This window comes from Perognathus longimembris, chromosome 2 (assembly GCF_023159225.1).
Source record: "Perognathus longimembris pacificus isolate PPM17 chromosome 2, ASM2315922v1, whole genome shotgun sequence".
Classification (NCBI taxonomy): Eukaryota; Metazoa; Chordata; class Mammalia; order Rodentia; family Heteromyidae; genus Perognathus; species Perognathus longimembris.
This window is the reverse complement of record NC_063162.1, coordinates 82,751,970-82,776,215: the sequence shown is the minus strand read 5'-3', so window position 1 is coordinate 82,776,215 and position 24,246 is coordinate 82,751,970. Positions and strand designations below refer to the sequence as shown.

The following is a 24,246-nucleotide window of genomic DNA, read 5'->3' as shown; positions in this document are numbered from 1 at the left end:
GGGCAGTTTGTACTTCTCTAAGAATTGATCCATTTCTGTAAAATTATTGTTTTTTGTTGAGTAGAGGTTTTGGAAATAGCTCCTTATGATTGTTTGAATATCGTGTGTATTTGTTGTAATTTTTCCTGTGGAGTCCCTGATTTTACGTATATGAGTCTCTTCTCTTCTTTTTTTTGTGAGTCTTGCAAGGGGTCTGTCAATTTTGTTTATTTTCTCAAAGAACCAGCTTTTAGTCTTATTTATTTGTTGAATGGTCTTTCTATTTTCAATCAGTCAATCGCACCTCTTCTATGTCACCCAATTGTTTAGCTTTAGTGACATTGAACTTCTGGAAGATAGTGGCATTCCTACAGAAGCATTCTTGGCATCATGTTATGCTGTGGTTCCAGTATTAGGTAAGATTGCCGAAGTTGCCTTTTATTTATTACTTTTTAGAATTTGTGCCACTACAGTTACTTTGAAGAAGAAAGATTCTGAATTAGGTCTACGGTGAAATGACCCTTCTTAATAAAACTAGAAGAGAAAACATAATGGAATTCTAAAACATGATTGACAAAAAAGGAAGTAAGGCACAAACATTTATTTAGCTTTTTAAAAAAGCCAAAAGAGAATATAAAATAGTATATTTTTAAAAACAGTCTATTCATTGATTAAAAGTTGCAAAAAAAAATAAAAAAGAAAGAACCAGTAGGAAACTTAATAGCAAGATGGTGTAAATATATAAGAATAAGTGAATCCCAACAATGTACTTCACTGTTTTAATAAATTATAGAAAGACACCTTGAGGGCTGGGAATATGGCCTACAGGTAGAGTGCTTGCCTAGCATGCATAAAGCCCTGGGTTCGATTCCTCAGTACCAGATAAACAGAAAAAGCAGGAAGTGGTGCTGTGACTCAAGTGGTAAAGTGTTAACCTTGAGCAAAAGAAGCTCAGAGATAGTACCCTAGCCCTTAGTTCAAGTCCCAGGACTGGAAAAAAAAAAACAAAAACAAATAAACAAAAAAAAAGACACCCTGAATTTAATACCAGTAGAAAAATGATTTACTCTAGGGGCTGGGAATGTGGCTTAGTGTTAGAGTGCTTGCCTAGCATGCATGAAGCCCTGGGTACAATTTCTCAGTACCACATAAACAGAAAAGGGCAGAAGTGGCACTGTGGCTCAAGTAGTAGAATGCTAGCCTTGTGCAAAAGAAGCTCAGGGACAGTGCCCAGACCCTGAGTTTAAGCCCCATTACTGGCAGAAAAACAAAGCAACAACAAAAAACCCTCTAAGCATGAAAGAATCAATCTTTGTATATACTGTGGATAAAAAATTGGCAAATAGAATAAGGTGCTTTGCCTTTAAAAAGCTTATTTCTAACAAGACAAAAACTATACAAAACATTGTTTAGAGAAAATATGACAAGTGATTATTTTGTGTGTGTCTACTATAAACTATTGTGCAAGAAATCAGTTTCCCTAAATTGGTTTCCAATAAGATGTATTTTTAATAAAACACAAAATACTTTTTATTTTGTCTGTGCCTATACAGGGGCTTAAACTGGTGTTTTTTTGTTCAGAACTCATGATGTACCAATTGAGCTGCACCTCTAGTACAGCATTTTGCTGATTAATTTGAGTGAAGTCTCACAAACTGTTCTGCCAGACCTGGCTTTGAAACAGTATCTTCCAGGTCTTAATCTCGTGAGTGGCTAGGATTTCATATGTGAAATTCTGTGTGGCTGGCACCCACCAAGGCTCTCTCTCTAGTCAAAGTTAAAAAACTTACATTTCTATAGACATGCAAAAGGCCTAGAACTGCATAAATGATTTTTTCATTTCTTTGTTGTAAAAGTGATGTACAGAGGGGGTTACCGTTTCACACGTAAGGCAGTGAGTACTTTTCTCATCCAATTTGTTACCTCTTCCCTCATTTTCCCCCATCTCCCTTTCTCCATTCCCCCCCTTAATGATTTTTTAAAATCTAGAAAGAGAGACTCATTTTTATAAACCAGATGGAATGTAACAGGAGAAGGTGTTAGGTGTCAAGCTTTTGAAGCATATGTTTAGAAAGTAGCTTATAAGGACTGGGAATAGGGCCTAGTGGTAGCGTGCTTGCCTTGCATACATGAAGCCCTGGGTTTGATTCCCCAGCACCACATATATAGAAAATGGCCAGAAGTGGCTCTGTGGCTCAAGTAGTAGAGTGCTAGCCTTGAGGAAAAAGAAGCCAGGGACAGTGCTCAGACCCTGAGTCCCAAGCCCCAAGACTGGCAAAAAAAAAAAAAAAAGAAAGAAAGAAAGTAGTTTACAAGCAAAAATTAAAGTTGTTGTGGAAAAGAGCTAGCTATTATTACAGCAAAAACCTATTTCATTATATGTGTGTGTGTATATGTATGTATGTATGATATACTCTCCATACCAGGCATTGGTATGGAGAGTTATATTATACGCAAGTCAGTAACCCTAGTGATTCAGGCTCTTGAGATCTAATGGTCACTGTTTAAACCAATGGGAGAAGACAAATCTAAGTGACTCTCCTTTTCAATTAACAGAAAAAAGTGAGAATTAGAAATGTGGCTCAAGTGATAAGAGCACCAGCCTTGAGTTACAAAACCGAAGGAGAGAGGGGCTGGGGATATAGCCTAGTGGCAAGAGTGCCTGCCTCGGATACACAAGGCCCTAGGTTCGATTCCCCAGCACCACATATACAGAAAACGGCCAGAAGCGGCGCTGTGGCTCAAGTGGCGGAGTGCTAGCCTTGAGCGGGAAGAAGCCAGGGACAGTGCTCAGGCCCTGAGTCCAAGGCCCAGGACTGGCCAAAAAAAAAAAAAAAAAAACCGAAGGAGTATGAGGCCCTGAGTTTAATTTCCTGTATAGGCTCAAACCAAACAAACAAATTTCCACTTGCATCTGATTGCCTTTTCAAAATATTTTCAATCCTTTAGACAAACTTGGCCCTACAGTATTTGCTCCTGTTAAAATGGATCTTGTTGGAAATATTAAGGTAAGTATACTGGCTTGTCTTAAGCAACTGTTAAAAGAAAACGTTTAAATACTTTTTGTTTGATGGAGAAAAATTAAAAAGTAAAAATGGCATTATACAAATGTTTCAGAGATCCTTTCTTAACATAAGATGTGCATTGTCACATACACCTGCCACCTTGTATGTGGTAAGAAGTGTGAAATAGTAGGCTTTGGGTCCAGATGTGGAAAGAAAAACCTCTACCAAGATCCTTTTTCAAAATAACTAGTACATAAAAGGAGCTGGGCAGTCGAATGCTTGCCTAGTCCAGGAAGTGGGGGATGGAGGGTGAGGGAGAGAGAGACATGCAGGAGAGAGTACCTTTCTCTTGTTCTAACTGATCATTATGAAAGTAACTAATCTTTATTTTATGATAGAGGCAAACAAGCTTGGGAATGGAAGTAAAAAGTACATTTAAAACTAAAACCAGATCCCTGCGTACAACTACTTAAAGACAGCAACATACAATTTAAAAAAATGATAACAGGATTTCCTTTTGGTGGCTCACTTAGAGACTCATGCATGTATTAGCACTGATTCTGTACTAGTTATCTTAAGACAATGACCAGTTCCTTTTTTCCAAAATGTATATTCATATATATATATAGCTTCTGGAACTCAAAAGACCCAGCTTCCATGTGCAGCTGTGAGTCTGTCAGTAACTTATCAAGTTTCTCTGGATTCTCTTCCCAGTAAAATGAGAGAATTGTGTATATCATTTCTAACCTTTAAAGTTTAGATTCCCTATAAAAGGCAGGTTGAATGTTGCCTTCTTGAGAATACAGTACCCAATAAAAATCTGTCTTCTTCATCACATATATTACATGATGAGATTGCAGTATAGGAGATTTCTGTAGCCATACCTCTTCTTACTCTGTATTCAAAGGGAATAGTTGTATGGAATTTCATTCAAGCAAATAATGGTTAAGTTTTATGTTAAGATGAGTGGTATCTTCCGAACAGCTGTAAGAACTATTCCAAGGGAGGAAAAATGCTAAAGAACAACACTTTAAAAACCTAGAACTGGGCTGGTAGCATATACTTATAATTTCAGCTATGTGAGAGACAGAGATTGGAGGATCAACGGTTGAGGCAAGCCTAGACAAAAAAGTTAAGGAGAAACTTAAAAAACCCTAGCCATATGTGATGATGCATGCCTTTAATCCCAACAATAATAGGAAGCAGAGGTAGCCTCTAACTTTTCTAGACCATTGTGAAACTGGTATAGGCAAAAGCTTGAGATTCCCATCAAAACAATAAATTGAAACAAAAAATGATGGAGTAATGACTCAACTAGTTGCAAGGGCAAGGCCCTCAGTTCAAACCACAGTACTGCCAAAAACAAAACTCTGTGATTGGTGAATTCCAAAGTAAGTCTCAGAATTCTCAAAAAATTCAGTATTCTTATTATCATTTTTAGAGGCCTTCCCAGATTTATGTCTCAATATTATATTGATGTCCTTGGTAACTTTTACATTTGTAAACTTAGGTTGTTTCCCTATTTCTCCTCCAGAAAGTAAATCAGAAATACATAACCAACAAGGAAGAATTTACTACCCTCCAGAAGATAGTGCTGCATGAGGTGGAAGCCGATGTAGCTCAGGTCAGGAACTCCGCTACTGAAGCCCTCTTGTGGCTGAAGAGGTGAGGCAGTTAAAATCAGCTATAGAGGGCTGCAGCTAAAATCAGCACAGTGGAAATGTTACCAGCAAAAACCTTGTTGTACAAAGGACAGTTTGTTTCTGAACCAGGCATCTAACCAAATTGTGTAATGTTTTCTAGAATGAATAAAAGAGCAAGATCTTTTTCCATCCTTCTTGATGATGATAAATATTGATAATGGTAATAATGTGTGTATACACACATATAATACATATATAATATATATACATATATATTAATATCTATATTATGTAATAGGAATCATAAAGGACAACAAAACTATTATCTATATATAAAAAATATCTTATACCATTATATATGATTTGTACTAATTTAATATGTACATATATAGGTACATACATATGTGTCTATGTATGTATGCATGTTTGTATGTATATATACACATATATTTATTATAATATACATATATTTATACATGTATATATAAATATACATATATATACATATGTGTAATAGAAATCATAAAGGACAGGAAAGACACTGCTTTGGGTCTTTGTTGTTGATTTTTTTTTTAAATCATTGGTTCTTCACTGCCTTACGTATGAAACTGTAACCCCTCTGTACATCACTTTGACAATAAATAAGTAATTATTCAAAAAAAATCAATGTTTCTTCAACTTTAGTAGCTCCTAATGGGATTATTAAAAACACTGGATTAGGAATCATGGTTTCTGGTTCCTAGGTATGAAGTGGGGCCCAGAATTGTATTTCTAACAAATTCCCAAGCAATGCTGCAGTTTTCAGACCAAATTTTGAAAACCATTACTTTAGATGTGTCACATGGGATGAAGGAAATCCAAAGGCTCAGAGCATCCTAAGTGAAATGACAGAAAGGAAAATTCAGAAGACCACTTTATGGTCTTGACAGTTTACTGCTGTATTCAAGACATTACCAAAATAGAATCCAGTACCTGTTATTTCTGGTGCCATATATAAGTGAACTTTGAAAATAATTTTTTTCCTTGTTTTCGTTTTAGAGGTCTCAAATTTTTAAAAGGATTTTTGACTGAAGTAAAAAATGGGGAAAAGGATATACAGACAGCCCTGAGTAAGTGTCTTTTACATTTTGATATATTGATCAAATCAGATTTGATCTCTGGATAGAGACAAATTATAGGGTAGATGTCTGCTTCTTGGAATTTGATTTTGTTTCTTTCTTATTTCATTATTATTCATTGTTTCTTTTATGAAAGCTCTGTTTCAAAACTTGAGATAGTGACTGGGTATCTTGGTCTAACTTTGTTTCAAAGCATGAGACAGTGACTGGGGTAATCTGGGTCTAACTTATTAAAATTTGTTTCTTGAAGTACTGAATTAACAGAAAGCCATACCTTAATCTTAACAGAGACGTAGTATTTATTAAGACTAGTTATCTTTAACATAATCTTCATATTCAGAAGTCCTCAGGAATCAGTGTTCAAAGAGAAGCTAATTTTGGAAATTAGGAAAGGAAAGTAGAGGTGGAAATCTTGGTGATGAATTCTGAAGTGAGCTTAGGTATTATCTATCATATTACTCAGGTGTTGTAGTTACCGATCTTGAATTGGGACAGGAAAGACTGAGGAAAGCCTTGGTCAGAGGAGACCATCCTATATTTTTTATCATGAATACAGTGTCTGCAATATTACAGGTCCTTAAACACTGGGCAGGTGAGTTGGATAGATGCATGCTTCTATCAGATTACTTTGGGAAAATATTAAGACTTGGAAGCACTCTTACAATGTCTCTAAAGACGTGCTGAAGTCTCTTCTGGCATGAGTCTTGAGGAACATTTTTGAAGGGGAGGGACGGTGAAATTCCATATCATTTGAAGTCCTCCATTATTGTAGAGATCCACACAGTTCATTGCTGATTAGCAGTGATTATAAATAATTAAATGAATAATTATTTGGATACTTCTGGTAGAAGGGAGAACCAGTGTTTTCTAGGCTTCCCCCCCCCCCAACCTGGTATGTTTTACCTCCTGTTAATCTTTTCACAGTCCAACTGTCTCAAAATAATTACTAAGAGTTACTGGATTTTTGTTAAGAATTCAGACAACGTATTCCTTATAATCAGTTTTTACATAATAGAAAAGCTGAAATTAAGAAAGATTAAAATACTTGCTTTAGAACATTAGGAACATGGGTCACTTCAGGACCCTTGCCTTATTTTTCCCACAAATGGTCTTTTCCACCATCCCTGGACCACACTATAGATCTCTAAATTTCAAGGATAGTCTCAATTATGTCTCCCATATATGTCTTGATTTTAAGTACTAAGTGTATTACATTTATTTTTTTCTACACAATCTTATCTGTGGAATTTTATGACTTGCAGAATAGGATCATAAACTCTGGAGTAGCACCCAAGTTTCCACCACTTACTAGTGTTGTGCTCTCTGTTCCTCAGTTTCCTTATTTGTAAAATGAGAATAAGAAGGGTGTTATAAAAATTAACTAGGTTCCCTGTGTTCCATATCTGCAAAGTGCTTATTAAATAGTAGAGCAGTTATCGCCACCCAGGTCTTATTGTACTCTCTCTTTAGCTAGCCAACTTGGTGCTTGAATTTGGGTTTTTCACAACCTTAGAAAATTATTTCAAATATTTTGTTATATTTTAAAGTATTTTTTGGAAGGGCTGCTAATTTTATTTTTTTTTAAGTTGTAAAAATATGCCTCCTTTTTAAAAAAATAACCCCTCCCTCCAGGCCATGTAACCCAGCACCACCACGCACAGGTGAGGCTCAGAGAGAGCCTGTGTGCAGATGTGCTTTCTTTACAGTGGCTGTAAAAAAAAGTTTGTATTTATTATGTATAAAATGTTGAATAATAAAAAATTCAAATTAAAAAAAATTAACTAGGTTCCTGCAGAGGAAAAAAAAATGGGAAAGTGTTAGATACATAAAAATACTTAGATTCTATCATTAACGCTTTTTGTTTTTGTTTTTATTGTTGTTTGTGGGGCTTGAACTCAGGGCTTAGGTGCTGTCCCTGACCTCCTTTTTGCTCAAGGCTAGCCCTCTACTACTTTGAGCCACAGCTCCACTTTTGGTTTTTGAGTTGTTGATTTGATGTAACACTCTCTTGGGGACTTTCCTGTCCAGGCCAGCACGATCCTCAGATCTCAGCCTTCTGTATAGCTAACATTATATGCATGAACCACTGGTGCCTGGCGTCATGAACACTTTTTTTTTTTTTTTGTCAGTCCTGGGCCTTGGACTCAGGGCCTGAGCACTGTCCCTGGTTTCTCTTTGCTCAAGGCTAGCACTCTACCACTTGAGCCACAGCGCCAATTTTCTATATATGTGGTGCTGGGGAATCGAACCCAGGGCTTCATGTATACAAGTCACGCACTCTTGCCACTAGGCCATATTCCCAGCCCCATGAACACTTTTTAAAATAGATTTTTATTAGCGTAAATTAGTTGTCCAAGGGGAGTTTCATTATAACATTTCCATACATGAATACAACATAGTTTGTCAACCTCACCTATTCTTGTCACACTCCCTGTTCCTCCTCTTCCTTCTGGTTTCATTGTTCTGTTTTCATGTATGATGTAAAGTATTTTACCCTCTCTATTCATACTTAACAGTTATGGGGCTTGAACTCAGGGCCTGGGAACTGTCCTTGAGTGCTTTTGCTCAAGGATAGCTCTCTACCACTTTGAGCCACAGCACCACTTCCTGTTTTCTGGTGGTTATTTGGAGATAGAGTTTCACAGACTTTCTTACCTAGGCTGGCTTCAAAGTGTAGTCCTCAGAGCTCAGCCTCCTGCGTAGCTAGGATTACAGGCGTGAGCCACCAGTGCCTGACCAAAGCCCCCATTTTAACAGCTTTCAGTGAGATTTCTTATTCTCACTTCTTGGAAGACATTGATCTTCCAATATTATTCCCTCTTCATCATTCTCTTCCTCTCCCATAGCTATGCCTCCCAAATGTCCCATAAGTACAATCAAGTTCTCTCTATATAAATGTATGTATGTATATATAAGTATATACTTGTATATGTAAGTATGTGTATGTGTTTGAAATCTAGATTCTACAAATGAGTGAAAACATGCTACATTTAGCTTTTGCGTGGCTTCATCTACTTAACTATAAATGACATAACTTCATTTTTCTTTATGACTAAGTAATATTCCATGCTTATATGTACTATGTTTTTTTTTCAGTTGATCCATTAGTTGTTGAGAACTTTGGCTGATTCTATTGTTTGGCTATTGTGAACAAAGCTGCAATAAATATGGATATTCCAGTGTCTGTCATGTATATTGATTTAGACTCCATTGAGTATTTCCAAAGAGTGGAATGGAAGGGTCATAAGTGTCTAATTTTAGTTTTTTGATAAACCTGCAAACTGATGTCCATAGTGGTTGTACTGGTTACATTCCCAAAAAGTGTGTGACCGTTCCATTCACCCACATCCTTGCTATTTATTTTCTTGATGATTGCCATTCAGACCTAAGTGATTTGGAATCTTGATATACTTTTCATTTGCGTTTCCTTTATAGCTGAGGAGCATTTCTTTATGAGCCAATGAGCCATTTGTATTTCTTCTTTTGAGAAGAACTGTTTAATATGTTTTCCATTTATTAGTTGTTCTTCAGTTTCTTGAGTTCCTTATATGTCCTTATATAGTCCTTTATCTGTTGAATAGTTGGTGAAATTTCTTTTTCCATTCTGTGGATTTCATTTCAGTTTAGGGAAATTTTTATTCTGTGCAGAGGTTTTTAATTGATGCATTCCCATTTGTCCATTCTTGTTCTAAGTTTTTATGTAATTGCTTGTGCCTGTATCCTCAAGAATTTTCCTTATATCTTCTTGTAGTACTGTCAGAAATTCAGATGTTACCTTTGAACTATTTGGATCCACAGTTGGTACAGGGATAGAAGTAGGAATCTAGTTTCAGTCTTCTGCGTGTAGATAACTTGTTTCTCAGCACCATTCGTTGAAGACAATGTCTTTTCATCCCTATATGTTTTTGGCTTCTTTGTCACAAGTTAAATGATAATAGCTGCGTAGTTTTCTGACTTTTCCATTGGTCCTCATGTTTATTTTTGTGCCAACACCTGTTATTTTTGTAACTGTAGCTTTGTAGTATAATTTATAGTCCAGTATTGTGATGAATTTCCAGCATTACTCTTCTTGCTCAAGATTCCTTGTGCTTTGTGTGTGTATTATATGCTTTCATATAATTTTTCTTTTTTTTTTGTTTTTTTGTTCTGGACCTGGGGTGGAACTCAGGGCATTCATGCTGTCAATGAGCTAGCTTCATTTGCTCAAGTCTGGTGCTCTACCACTTGAGCCACAGTGCCAATTCTGGCTTTTTCTGAGTTGTTTATTGGAGAAAAGAGTCTCATGGACTTTCCAGCACGTGTTGGCTTTGAACCGTGATCATCAGGCCTCGGCCTCCTGAGTAGCTAGGATTACAGGCATGAGTCGCAGCACCCAGCCCCATATGAATTTTTAGATATGAAAAAATTCTGTTAAGAATGACATTGGAGGGCTGGGAATATGGCCTAGTGGCAAAAGAGCTCGCCTCGTATACATGAAGCCCTGGGTTCGATTCTCCAGCACCACATATCTAGAAAACGGCCAGAAGTGGCGCTGTGGCTCAAGTGGCAGAGTGCTAGCCTTGAGCAAAAAGGAAGCCAGGGACAGTGCTCAGGCCCTGAGTCCAAGCCCCAGTACTGGCAAAAAAAAAAAAAAAAAAGTATGACATTGGAATTTTGCTGGATATTGTGTCAAATCTATAGGTTCCTTTTGGTAGTGTGGCCACTTTCACAATACTAATTCTGCTAACACGTAAACTTAGACAGTCCTCCCATTTTATCATATCTTCTTCAGTTTCTTGAATGTTTAATAGTTTTCAAAGAAGTCTTTACCACCTTGGTTGTTTATACTCAGCTATTATTATTTTTTAGAGACATTAATGAATGTAATTGTTTTCCTGATTTCTTTCTCAGTTTGTTCATTTTTGGCATATTACTGATTACTTGTTTGTATTTTCCAGTCCTTGGTCCTGACCTCAAGGCATTTTGTCTGAAATGAGAGAGTGAGAATGTAGGAAAAGGAAGGGTGCATAAATTTATTATAGGAAAACAAGTTAGCTTGCTTTTAAAGTTCTTCAGTTGAATTTGATTTACTGTGATAATAGCAATTGTTAAGGAGTACATAATGTAGTGATTACACTTTCTTTCTTGTTTCTTCTTTTCTTCTTCTTCATGCTGAGCATCAGTGAATTTTGTACATACTAGGAAGTTGCTCTGCCATTGAGCTACAGCCCCAGCTCTATATTAAAGTTCATTGACTCTTCTAAATATGCCCTTCTTTATCATGAATAAATCTTTCCTAAGGTGTAAGCATCTAGAGTCATGATTTTTAAACATAGATCAAGGACAGTAACATATTCATTGCCTGGAATCATACTAGAAATTCAGATAATCAGGCTCTACCCTAGACCTGCTAAATCAGAACCTGCAGGATAAGACCTGACAATCTGTATATTAACAAGTCATGCAGTATGATACTGATATTTGCTGAAGTTTGTGACCTATTCGTCTCAGTCCAGTCCATTGAAATTTAGTTACTGCTTGGCTGTAGTTTATTTGGAAATTTATTACTTCTCAGAGGAGTTGTTAATAAGGATTGAAGGTGTTGAAATTAGCCGTAATATCAATGTTTCCTTTTAATCATAAATTGCTTTTCAATAAAGTACTGCTTAAGCAAAGAGTTGAAAGTAAATGCTCATGAAACTATCTAATCTTAGTGCCTTTGGAGATAGTAGATGAAATATGAAAGTTCTAAATGGCATCGTGGAAGCCTTGAGTTCTACTGCCTTCCTGGAAAATGAATTTTATACTGCACTGCTACATTGCTATGACTTGAAACTTCTCCCAGCAACTGGATGGAGGCTGTAGGCTTTATATTGCCCTCCTTCACTCTTAAGCAATCACTTGGACTCCCCATAATGATGAGCAAGTGGAACATTTTCTACCTTTAGTATTTTGAGATAATCACTAGAAGCTATTTTAAGGAAGGAGTTGAACTGACAAGCAATTAGGGTTAAACCTTGTTAGGATGTGGCATCATAATGATGCCAACATCAAAACAAGGTTTGGGGAAGCAGTCTTGTAAGTGGAAGGAAGAAAAATTGCTCTAGCATTTCATGCACCATTATAAATGCTTTGTGCTCTTCTCTGTCCATTCAGCAGACTACCGTATTGACACAACTGGAACCTCAGAAGATCCTGTAAATGTCAAGTACAAATTAATCCAAGATCTGTGACACAGAATAAGAAAATATTGTAAAGGTTGTTCAATTGTGTATTTAATGTGAAAGGTTTCACAAAGGAGGAGAGCTAAGAAAAAGAGAATTTATAAACAGATACTTAACATCAAATCATAACCCAGTTACTGCAAAATACTGTTGAACATGAACCAATTCATGCCTTCAACAAAACTACTCACATCTTAGGCCCACACTGGCTTACCACACAAGCATTAGGATTTTTGTTTTGTTTCTGTTTCTGTTCTATTTTGCCACTACTGGGGCTTGGAATCAGGGCCTAATCACTGTCCCTTGGCTTTTTCTGCTCAAGACTGGGGCTGTACCACTTGAGCCACAGCTCCACTTCCAGCTTTTTGGTACTTAATTGGAGATAAGAGTCTCATAGACTTTCATGCCTGGGCTAGTGCAGGTAAAACCCTCAGATCTCAGCCTCCTGAGTAGCTAGGCATGAGCCATTGGTACCTGACACAAGCGTTATTTGTTTTGACAATGTCTGGAATTAACAAAGGGCATTTCTGTGCACCTGTTTCATGGCTGTCCATTGGTTATTGAGATGATGTTTCTCCATGAAATTTATTTTGCCTGAAGCTGAGTCCCTATAAATAAAATGCATAGGATACTTTCTTAGTAGCTTTTTAATGTCTTAAAATAGGTTAGTATAGTTATACTCATCTATCACCTCTTAATCTGTTTTCCAGAGATCATCGTCCTGAATTTAATGTTTATCACTATCCAATGCATGTTTTTATGATTTTACTATATTTTATGTGTCCAAAAACCAATGGCTAGTATTGGACTATGGCACCATATTGTTCAAATTCTTCTTTCACTCAATGTTTTTTTTAGATTTTCAAATGTTTCACTCTTGATGCTTGTAGTCCTATCCCATTTACTTTCCCTGATATTTAGGCTTCTATTGTGTTGGTAGACTATAATTCTTACCCTACTGTAGATATTTAAGTTGATTCAGATTTTCACTATTACAAACAATTCTTTAATGTACATAATTTTTTTTTTTGGTCTGTCCCTGGCCTTGAACTCAGGACCCGTGCACTGGCCCTGAGCCTCTTTGTAATTAAGGCTAGCACTCTACCATTTGAGACACAATGGCACTTCCAGCTTTGTCTGAGTAGTTTATTGAAGATAAGTATCTCATGGAATTTCCTGCCCAGGCTGGCTTCAAAACATGATCCTCAGATTTAGCCTCCTGAGTTGCTAGGATTTCAGGCATGAGCTACCAGCACCTGACTTGTACATAATGTTTGCAAGTGATCTTTGTCACATAGAAAACTTGTATGTCTGAATATCATACCAGGCAGGGGGAAAAGAGACTGTTCAGTGGTATGGAGTTCACTGGACTTTACTAGGTAAGAAACTTTCCCAGAACAGTGGTGCCAAGCTCTGGAATATATTAGTAGTACCTGAAAGGCTCCTTAAAAGTATAGATTGCTCCAAAGATCTGTGTGTAATCCAAGACTATGATTTTAACAAGTCCCTAGGGGTGCTAAAGCTGCTGTTTTGAAGATCATGCTCTCGAGAACTGCTGCTCTTTGAAGATCATGCTCTCGAGAACTGCTGCTCTAGTATATATAGTGCTTGTTAGAATGGCAAAACCACATGTTTAGATATTGGAAAATTGATCTTCAAGCCTGTAATTGACAGCAGAGTAGTAAGAATACCTCACATTCTTGCTAGAATTTGTCATTGTCAGCCTTTTAAATTTGTGACTGGTAGTTGTAAAATGATAGAATATTGCCAGAGTTTGTGTTCTTATTTTACTAGTTACATTGAGCAGCCTTTCTTATCTTTACTGAAGAAAATTGTCTCCTCTGTGAATTTAGATACTTTGACCTTTTTTTTTTTGCTTAGGTGTGCTTTTCTTTATTGTATCATAGAAATTCTTTATAATTTCTGATATTAATCTTTCAGTAATGACCTGTAAATATTTACTGTAGTATGTGGCATGCCTTTTCTCTTCATTTATGATGTGTTTTGATACCCAAAGACATTCTCTGAGGCTTTATTCACAAAGGTTTGTATCCTTGCCTTTTCATATGTATGTCTTTAATCTTGGTGGAATTTGTTTTGAGAATGGCATTTACTTTTATTATTCCAAATGAGAAATCCAATTGACTTAGTGACGTTTATTAGATCACTTATTGTATATACTACCAGCACTGACATACATGTAGATCTGTTCTAAACTTCCTATTGTCTGTCTATCCCTGTGCTTTATTTTAAAAACAATTCTCACAGGATGATAGTTTGCATGCTCTAAGTAAACAACTAGACTCATAACTCTGTTAAATCACAGGACCTGAGGAGAAGTTCACTTCCCTAGTGTCCATCTGTTCCTATATTAGTTTCAAATCTCTCCTGGTTCCTGATTCTTGCCTAGGATGATGATGGTCTAGTTTTGTATATTTGCAGAGCTGAGGTGATGGTTATCCCCATTCTGGGGATTTTTTTTTCATTGTCATTATTTTCTTTCATGAATAATCAACTTTTTCCTTGGGCAGATGGTTTAATATGACACAACTAGCTTAAGTTCTCACTTGTTTTGCTTTGTGACATTAGAACAAGTCATGGCTTTTTTGTGTTTCCCTTTTTCTATAGTTCTTTTTGTTGGTATACTATGTAGGATCGTTTTGTTTTCATTTGGTTTTGTTTTGAGGTGGGGGCTGGGTGTGGTGGGTGTGAGTGAGCCTCCTGCCTCAGGCTACTAAGCTGGGAGTATAGGCATGTACCACCATACCTAGCTTTTCCATCACATTTTTAAAGGTGTTTAGGTTACATACAAAGAATCACTGGGCATTTAGGGCAAACATTTGCCATCCCAGAGCAGAATGTTGGAATTAGAAACTTAGAGGTCATTTTACAAAGGGGGAAATAGATAAAGAGGCACCCAGAGGGCCTAGGTCAGGATCATACCATATTCAAAAATATTTTGTTTTTAATAGTACATTTCTAATAGTGTTTAGCCACAATTTTCCATTCCTTCTTTGTTTCTTCAGATATGTGAACTTTCCTCACCATAATAATAAGTTATTGTTAGGTAAGTGGTTTAAGATAAGAGTTGAAAGCATCTACTTTTTACAAAAATCTCTGTGAGCTTTGTTTTATCTTTTGTAAGACTGTAAGGACAATACATCTTACACTTATATTCTTTTTTATCAGTTTTTAATTATTAATAGGACTGTGCTACCATATACATTAGAAAGTATGTAATTCAAATGTGCATCATTTTCAGATCAATCATTACTCATGGAGTCTTTTTCTTTTCAAGATAATGCATATGGTAAAACATTGCGGCAACACCACGGCTGGGTAGTTCGAGGGGTTTTTGCGGTAAGTCATCTCTCTGTTTAGATGGTCAGAAACAAGTTATGTTTTACATCTGTGATTTTTCTGTTTCTTTTACTTTTGAGGGTAGAAAGAAAATGCTTATTTTACATTTATAAGTCTCAAATATCACAATACTGTTGTCTACAATTAGCAAAGACTATTTAGGAAATATTGAATGAAAGAATATCCTTGGGCTGGGATATGGCCTAGTGGCAAGAGTGCTTGCCTCATACACATGAAGCCCTGGGTTCAATTCCCCAGCACCACATATACAAAAAACGGCCAGAAGGGGCGCTGTGGCTCAAGTGGCAGAGGGCTATCCTTAAGCAAAAAGAAGCCAGTGCTCAGGCCCTGAGTACAAGGCCCAGGACTGGCAAAAAACAAAACAACAACAAAAAAAGAATATCCTTTCCTCTACCCTGTTCTAATGACCTTGACTCTGAAGTGGATGCCTTTCTGAAAAGGTGGTTTAAAAGAAAAATGTCGGGGCTGGGGATATGGCCTAGTGGCAAGAGTGCTTGTCTCGTATACATGAGGCCCTGGGTTCAATTCCCCAGCACCACATATACAGAAAACGGCCAGAAGTGGCGCTGTGGCTCAAGTGGCAGAGTGCTAGCAAAAAGAGGCCAGGGACAGTGCTCAGGCCCTGAGTCCAAGCTCCAGGACTGGCAAAAAAAAAAAAAAAGGTCAATGCAGAAAGGAAAGCAGGAAGGTGTGATCCCAATACTTAACCCTAAGAAGTAATGACACTTTTAAGTGATGAATTGAAGCTAGTAGCTCCCTCTGCTGCCCATTTTATTTAATCATGTTACTTAGCAGATCTCTGTTGACTTAGTCCCTCACTTGAATTTCATCTTTGAGTTAACTGTATTAGGTGTGCCAGTAGTTAGGGCTTGGAATCTTGTTATAGATATTTTTATTGAGAAATTGTTTTTATTTGTATGTTTTGGCTCTACCAACCACCTCTAATGATTTATTCTGTTCCTAAAGTGAGCTATGACAAACCTCATCACAGAACTCAGAATTACTAAGCTCTTAGGTAAAGGGTACTGGCAATGCTTATTGGTCTCCCTGAGAAAATCCTGATTGTTTAGGTGTTATTAACATCTGAGTTCCCTTGCTGAAATGGTTTAGTCATTCCTTGATGGCTAAATGCAAAAGCATGAAGTTGCTCTGTTAAAGACAATTTTTTTTCATTATAGAAGGCAAGTTTAACCCTGAAATGTTTATCTAAAAATGTTGCCAATAAGAAAGCAACTATAATACAGAATTTGTTGTAGTATAATCTCTAAAAAGATCCCCCCAACCCTTGCCTCCTGGGACAGTACTAGAGTCTGTGCTTGCTAAGCAGCCACTCTACTACATTGTCACAATTCTAATCCTTTTGTACTAGTTATTTTGAGCTAGTGCCTCACTTTTTTCACAGCTTGGACCACAGTCCTATTTTATACTTCCCACTGTAGCTGAGATGGACATATTCCACTGCATTTAGTTTCTTCCATTGCTCCCACTGCTAATCCTAACTGCAAACACTCCCACCCAAGTAGGGATGACTCCATCCCAAGTAGAGACTATTATAAGAATGAACCAGTTCATCTGTTTCTAAAAGGCTGTTTCAACTTAAAATGTTTTTCTCTAATATGAATTCATTGCAAAAAAAAATGTAATGGAAGGGGCTGGGAATATGGCCTAGTGGCAAGAGTTCTTGCCCTGGGTTCGATTCCTCAGCACCACATATACAGAAAATGGCCAGAAGTGGCACTGTGGCTCAAGTGGCAGAGTGCTAACCTTGAGCAAAAAAGAAGCCAGGGACAGTGCTCAGGCCCTGAGTTCACGGCCCAAGACTGGCCAAAATAAATGGCAGAATTAAAATGTGGACATAAAGAGGGGGTAAATTAAAATGTTATATTTTCCATTTTTATGTTCTCCTTTTTTGCTTTTCTTTTTATTCTTAAATTTCTTCCTAATATTGAGCTATACAATTTATCTTCAACGAATAGATTAAAATATCTGTTTTATTACCTATTTAATTTATTATCTATTTAGTCACTTCAACAAATATATATTTCTGCTTATGTTTGTTTACCTGTATATATAATGTGTAGATGTAATGGTTTCTGTTTTATGTGCTTAGCTGTATATTCATCTAATTTTTCTACAGTTTAACTTGTCTAACTATGAATTCTTTCTTCACAATTAATGAAATCTATCATGAATTTTGTTGTTGTTTTTATGGTATTGAGGATTGATCCTAGGGCCTTGAACATGTTAGACAAGAATCTACTACTAAGTTTTATCTTCATCCTCTGTCATAACCAATTTCTAACTTTCTTGTCCTTCAGTTTGGGAGATTTGCTCACATCGTCTTGTTTGATAGCTATCTTTTTCTTTAATTTTTCTGTTCTATCCTATCATTATCTAAGTATTTATTATGTGCCAGGCCATCAGCTAAACATTTTCTACATATTCCATAACTCTTCAAATTAGGAAAGTGGTGTCAGCCTGCTTCTACAGATAAAAGAAAGGAAGATTCTAGGAGAGTAGAGTAAGCACTTTGCTTAAAAATTTCAGGCTAGTATGTTGAAAGATCTTTTTCATCCAAGCCTGTGCTTAACCATAACATAATGATGTTCCAGTCTGTCTGTCTGGTCTATCGTGTGTGTGTGTGTGTGTGTGTGTGTGTGTGTGTGTGTGTGTGTGTGTGTCTCTCTCTCTCTCTCTCTCTCTCTCTCTCTCTCTCTCTCTCTCTCTGGTATTACTGAGGTTTCAACTCAGTACTTTTGTGATTTATAGGAAAGTGCTCTGCCACTTAAGCCAGTCCCAGCTGTGCCAGTCATTCTCTTTTTACAGTCATGGGAAGGAGAGATTCTCAAAGACTTTCTAAATATAAAGAAGATCAGGAGACCAATTGGGAGAAAATTTGTTCAAGCATCTCTGTATAAGCAAACAGCAGACATCAGCTCCCTTTCTTTTAGGTAATATTCAAGGATATAAAGAAACAATTATCCATGCAGAAGGAAAAAAGATAGTCAATGCCCTGGAATGGTAGATGATAGGAATCAAAAACAGATGGCAATATATATACAGGTCAATACTGAGCATTCAAGGGGTCTGGATCACATTTTGGATGAGAAGAAAATGTTACTTAAACTCGCATTATTCATCATTAATTTAACCCAAATACATGCTTGCTTTTAGACTTGTAGTGATTTGATACTTGGAACATAATTTTAGAGAGTCTAAAGAATTAGAAAAGTATTCCTATTTCTTCTCAGCTTTCTCTCTTCCCTTCCCCCCTCCAGCTCCCTTTACATGACTGTATACACTCATTTATGTAAAAGACATCAGAATAAATGTGAAAGAGACAGTGATGATGCAGATGCTCATGGGTGATTCTTTTGCAGTTAGCTCTGAGGGCAGCTCCATCCTATGAAGATTTTGTGGCTGCACTAACCATTAAAGAAGGCGACCACCAGAAGGAAGCATTCAGTATTGGGATGCAGAGGGACCTCAGCCTTTACCTTCCTGCCATGGAAAAGCAGCTGGCCATACTGGACACCTTATACGAGGTTCACGGGCTGGAGTCTGATGAGGTGGTGTGACAGCTGCAGGACAGCAATTTCTAACTTCAGGGAATAAAGTTTGTTAAAATGTTGTGTTGCCCTAGTTGATTTGCAACAGCAGCTTTACCCTCTCCAAACCCTTTTCTTGGGGGATAGGAGAGTAGCAGGCAAAAGCTAGTGCTTTTATGTATAATTTTCAAAACTACATGTGTGTTTTGTGTCTTTAAAATTCAAGGTGCTATATATTTCAGTTCCAACAGGCCTACTGGAAACCAAATCATAGCTGTTACAGATTTGAATAGCAAATAATAAGAACAGATTTGACAAATGAATTTGTTAATATTACTTTTTGTATTGCTTTTAGTCCTCGGTTTTGATAGTCCACCCAAACCCAAGCCAAAAGCAAGTAAATTCTGTATGAAGGACTATTAATTCATAGTATGTTTAAATCACCTTAGATTAGATTGAATACTTGCAGGAAGTGCAAGCCCCTGGTTGAAGCAAATGGTAATGTGAAAACTCGCTATTCCTAGACTTTCTTCCATATGGCCTCTTCTTTTGGGCTCTTTTGTTGAGAAGAGCTGTGTTAGTGATGGACATTGGAGTGACCATGCAGTTGTGAGGACACAAACAAGGACTGTGACTCAGGGCTGTGAGTAGTATGCCCTCGCCCCATGCTCCTCTTTTCCTTATCCTCTCCTCCCTTCTTTGTCCTCCCTATTTTTCAAATAGGAGGCTATCATTTAAGTAGAAAATAGAGAGAAATGAAATAAGTTGACTTAGCTGCATTTTTTTTTGGCGGGGGCGGGGGGGGGGCGGTGCTGGCCCTGGGGCTTTGGGCTTAAAGTTAGGCTCTGAGCTCTTTTTGTGTTCAAAGCTGATGTTCTACCACTTTAAGCCCCTTCTAGGTTTTTTAGGTTAATTGGAGATAAGTCTCATGGACTTTCCTGCCTGGTCTGGCTTTGAACCACAGTCCTCAGATCTCAGCCTCCTAAGTAGCTAGGATTAAAGATACAAGCCACAAACGCCCAGCTCGGCTGCATTCTTAATTGAAACAACATCACCACCCAGCCAGTAGGCCTTGACGTAGCATTCAGGTGCCAGGGCTCTCAACCTGCTTTCGCCTCAGTCTGGACTCCATGACCAACAGTGCAAGGCATGCTAACTCAGCTGTTTCTTATTTCCAAAAGCTTTTGAAATAATGTCAGAGTTTATAGATGCAACTTAAGTATTTCATCAAACAACTGTGGGTGGGTTTTCTTCTACACAGTATGATATCGAAACTGTGGCCTTCATCTCCCAGGCTAAGCCACCTAGAATGTGCATAGGAGAGAAGCCATGAGTGCCTTTCCTACTAGAGGCTACTTCTGGTAGCAGGGAGGAAAGTCCAAGCAAAGGAGAATTCCTATGATTTCCTGTGGCAGAAAGTGATATCCTATGAAGAACACAGGTATGTGAAGTTGCTGTAGATGATGCTCTTCCTGACATAGAATTTTAGGGCAGGAAAATCCTCTCCTTAGCAGAGAATATCATGTTGGGAGGGGTACTGATTTTGTCTCATCTGCCCTTAAACAAATAGGCATTTGTTTAGCCCAGCTTAATGAAGCAAGTTAGAGTGGGGCAAACATCTGAAATCCTAAGCTACTTCAGAGACAGAGACAGAGTAATGTTTGAACTGAGCAGTTCCAGGCTAAGAGGCATAAGAACCTGCCTCATAAAACAGGTTTTTTAAAAACTAAATTTTTTAAAAATGGAATTAACATTTTATCCATGTAAGAACTTCTGGAAGGTATTTAATCTTAGAAAAGCAACATGTATTTTAAGAACAGAGGAAACGTGGTGCTAAAACAATGCTGATTACATTGTATTTTAGCATTTGCTCTTGGCAGCTGCTAAGGTCTGTGGTGTTACCTTCCTCTAACTCCCATGAGAATAGCCTATGGATCCTCTCTGTCTGGGGCAGTATTGTACCCTTGGCTTAGTCTCTTAAGTGAGGATGGGCTACACGCTGTGTGATTAATAGGGGCGCTTACCAGAAGTGACTTGTATTATAAAGGATGGCCATTCTAGCAACTGCTGGTGCTCCCTGTCACCTCAGATGAACTTCTGTGGTCTTTTGGAGATGTGGATACTGTGGGAAATACCTTGTTTTTGCTGCTGAGACTAGGAATGCACACAAAAGGAAAGCTTCTCTGCATGGCCATGTCATGTTTTTAGTTACTACCTGGCTGGTTTTGACTGGAGTTTTGGAGGAAGAGGCATTCAATAGTATGTAGGATCATAGGAAACAAAATCATGCAGAACAGCATGGATAACTTGAATAAGTCTCATTTTCTCATCATCTTTTCCATGTATTATGAAAAATAGTAATACTTTCTGAAAGATATTTTCCTCACGAGAGTATAATGTTTGCCTAAGATGCATAAAACAAATAAAAATAACTTAAAACTGGACCTAATCCATAAATAATAAACAAATTCAATTTACTTAAACCTTAGCATAGTCAGAGCTTCCTCCTGGATCTACATTTTACTTAAACTTGTAATTGGTATTGACCTGCAGTTTCTCTTTCTTTCTTTCTTTCTTTTTTTTTTTTTTTTTTTTTTTTTTTTGTGCCAGTCCTGGGGCTTAAACTGAGAGCCTGGGTGCTGTCCTTGAGCTTCTTTTACTCAAGGCTAGTGCTCTATCACTTGAGCCACAGCTCCACTTCCAGCTTTGTGTGTGTGTGATTAATTGGAGTCTCATGGAATTTCCTACCAGGACTGGCTTTGAACCATAAACCTCAGATCTCAGCCTCCTGAGTAAGTAGGACTATAGGCAATTATCACCAACACCCTGCTTGCAGTTACTGTCTAAGAAAGTAAAAACGAGAAAAGACTTAAGAATTCCTCTCAGAATCCTCCAAGGGTTCTGAGATTCCTAAATTTTCCTTACTCAACAGAGAGATTACAGATGTTTGTTCATGGAATAATCACCTTGTTCTTCTTGCTTAAAAGTTTTTTAAGAGTTCCCTTTTTAGCATAACCTTTAGGGAAAACCTGAAGAGATTATTCATGGAATAATCAATCACCTTGTTCTAAATGTTAGGAGAAATAAATGAGTGACATTGGCTTATGAATCACTTCCCATGCAGGAGTTAATCCAGTTGTCCACACAGATCCATGTATCTGTGTTTGGTGAACTGAACAATGATCTTTCAAGTCTTCTTTGAAAGCAAGTCCAATTTGGTGGCTAACTAACCCTGGTTTAAAAAAAAAAAAGCTACATTAAATTGGAGGTCATTCAGATGGAAAACAATTTGTGTCTTTGGGGAAGAGATGACTCTTACAGAAAATTCCAGGTTGAGCACACAGACTCCAAGAATTAGCCTAGAAGTGTACTATTCCTTAGAAAGCATGAGTATTTACTTGATCCACTTAAATACTGTCTCTTCATAATGGGGGAACCCGGCTGGGATGTAACTCGGTGGCAAAGCACTTGCCTAGCAAGTACACTGTCCTGAGTTTGGTCCCCAGTAAAAGGGGGAAAAAAAAAAGGAACAAGATACAGTTAGAAACAAAAACCAAAAACATAATGGGAGAATATCTGAATTCTGTAGTGTAGCATGTAGCCTTTCTGAAAATACTCCCACCAGAATACACATCTGTCATCCTTTATTTTGTTTTTTGTTGGTCCAGAGACCAGGGCTTGAGCTGCTGGCACTCTACCGACTGAGCCGTGGCTTCAGCCCCATGTCCTCTTTTCCAAAACAGTAACTTCTGGCCTGGGTAAAAACATTAGGCTCCAACATACCCAGACCTCAAGAGCTTGGTACAGAATGAATGGTTTCATTTGTCACCACAAACAGGTGAATACTGCAATGTATGGCACTTCGAGAAATGACCTGAGATTAGGTGTCTGCCACTGGGAAAGTTTGTGCTCTTCTCCTTTTGATTATTATTTCCACAGACATATTCACAAAGTTAATGTTTTTCAACTTTATGCCTTTAGAATAGTGTTTTAAGTTAAGACATTATGTGGCAGGGACCAATGAATAAAGTATGCTGTATTAAATTTGAAGTGAAGGGAGTGACCTGAGGTAAGTTTTTATAAAGGAAACATTCTGGTCATGAAAAATCATGTATATATAAAGAAATATCTGATTAAGCTAAAGGGAAAATTACAGGGTCATGAGCAATAGAAGATATAGGGCATCATGGAAACAGTCTAGTAGAAAACTAGTTTTTATATATTCTTACTAAATTAATTTACCATGCCCTTCAAGAATTTGGTTATATAACAGTGCATTTGTGAATCATTAAGTAGTTATAGGTTTACACCAGTTTATCTCTTCCGCCTCTTTTATTTCTTTTTAAAAGACTACCAATTTTTTAAAAATAAATATACACTTTATACATAAGAAAAACATTTTTAAGCCATTGTTCTATTTAGTAAGGTTATTTTTGGTCTTGAAGGGCCTGAGTTGAGGTACTTTGTGATACCGTCCATTATGCTCATATCTGTCTCTGTGAAGTATCTGTCGAGTGCTTTATTTAGAAGTTATCTTCTACTTCTATATGACCTTTTGTACCTGCAGTTGCTTACTCAGGGGTTTCAGTTTCATAGGACTGACATAAAGTATTCACTAGATGTCTAATGATCTTTTAACACTAATTATCTACTACAAGGTTATTAGAGGTCCTTTCCACAACTCCATGAGCTTACTGTCCACTGGACCTTTCCTGTAGTTGTTCCTAGTCCCATTCTGTCTAGACAGTCAGTCCTGTGGACCATTTGCATGATTTTTTTTGTTGCACTGCTGCATTTGGACACTCCAGGGCATGATTATTTAAGGGTCATTGACAGTGCCTCTCTGGTGCAGTTAATGCATGCATTGATCTCTCTCCTCCAGTGTTTAGATAGTCTTTAACTAAAAGGAAAAAAATACCACTACTCTGCAATGCAAACTTTTTCAAAATTCTTGTGAATTTTGAATCTATGAGTAACTTCATGTTTAGAGTGAAAAATATTTTCAGCTAAGCTGTATGGGAACAGTGTCCTGCTTGTATTAAATGTCTCATTTCTAAGTGATCAGTGTTTTCTTCCTGTACCGTCCACACAAACCACACCAGTCCCCTTGTACCACATGGGTCTCATTGGCTTAAACTCCTGTGCATGTCTGTCCACAGGCGTACATAGAGGCAACAATGATAAGAAATGATTAGAAGATTGATGAGGCAGTTTCATGGCATGCTTAATGTAGGATTCCCATGTGTCATGAGAATTTCACTAGAATGTCATTAAACAGCCCAGCTACCTCATGTGAATTGGCTGTAGACAATCCATGTTTAATGGGAAATGTGTTCAAATAAAGTTACTCTGACTAGTAGATTGAACAA

The 24,246-nt window shown here is 37.4% G+C and overlaps 1 protein-coding gene across 2 annotated transcripts in view; it reads left to right on the top strand.

Moving 5' to 3' along the window:
• Nucleotides 1-18,961, top strand: part of Plekha8 (pleckstrin homology domain containing A8) — a 53,996-nt gene extending 35,035 nt beyond the window's left edge. For both annotated transcript variants that reach the window (XM_048339599.1, XM_048339600.1), the window contains 6 exons: nt 310-395; nt 2,929-2,987; nt 4,519-4,649; nt 5,666-5,736; nt 15,247-15,308; nt 18,710-18,961. In XM_048339599.1, coding sequence (XP_048195556.1) covers nt 310-395; nt 2,929-2,987; nt 4,519-4,649; nt 5,666-5,736; nt 15,247-15,308; nt 18,710-18,907 — 607 coding nt within the window. In that variant the 3' untranslated portion in view covers nt 18,908-18,961. The remainder of the gene's footprint in view (nt 1-309; nt 396-2,928; nt 2,988-4,518; nt 4,650-5,665; nt 5,737-15,246; nt 15,309-18,709) is intronic.
• The last annotated feature ends 5,285 nt before the right edge of the window (nt 18,962-24,246 follow it).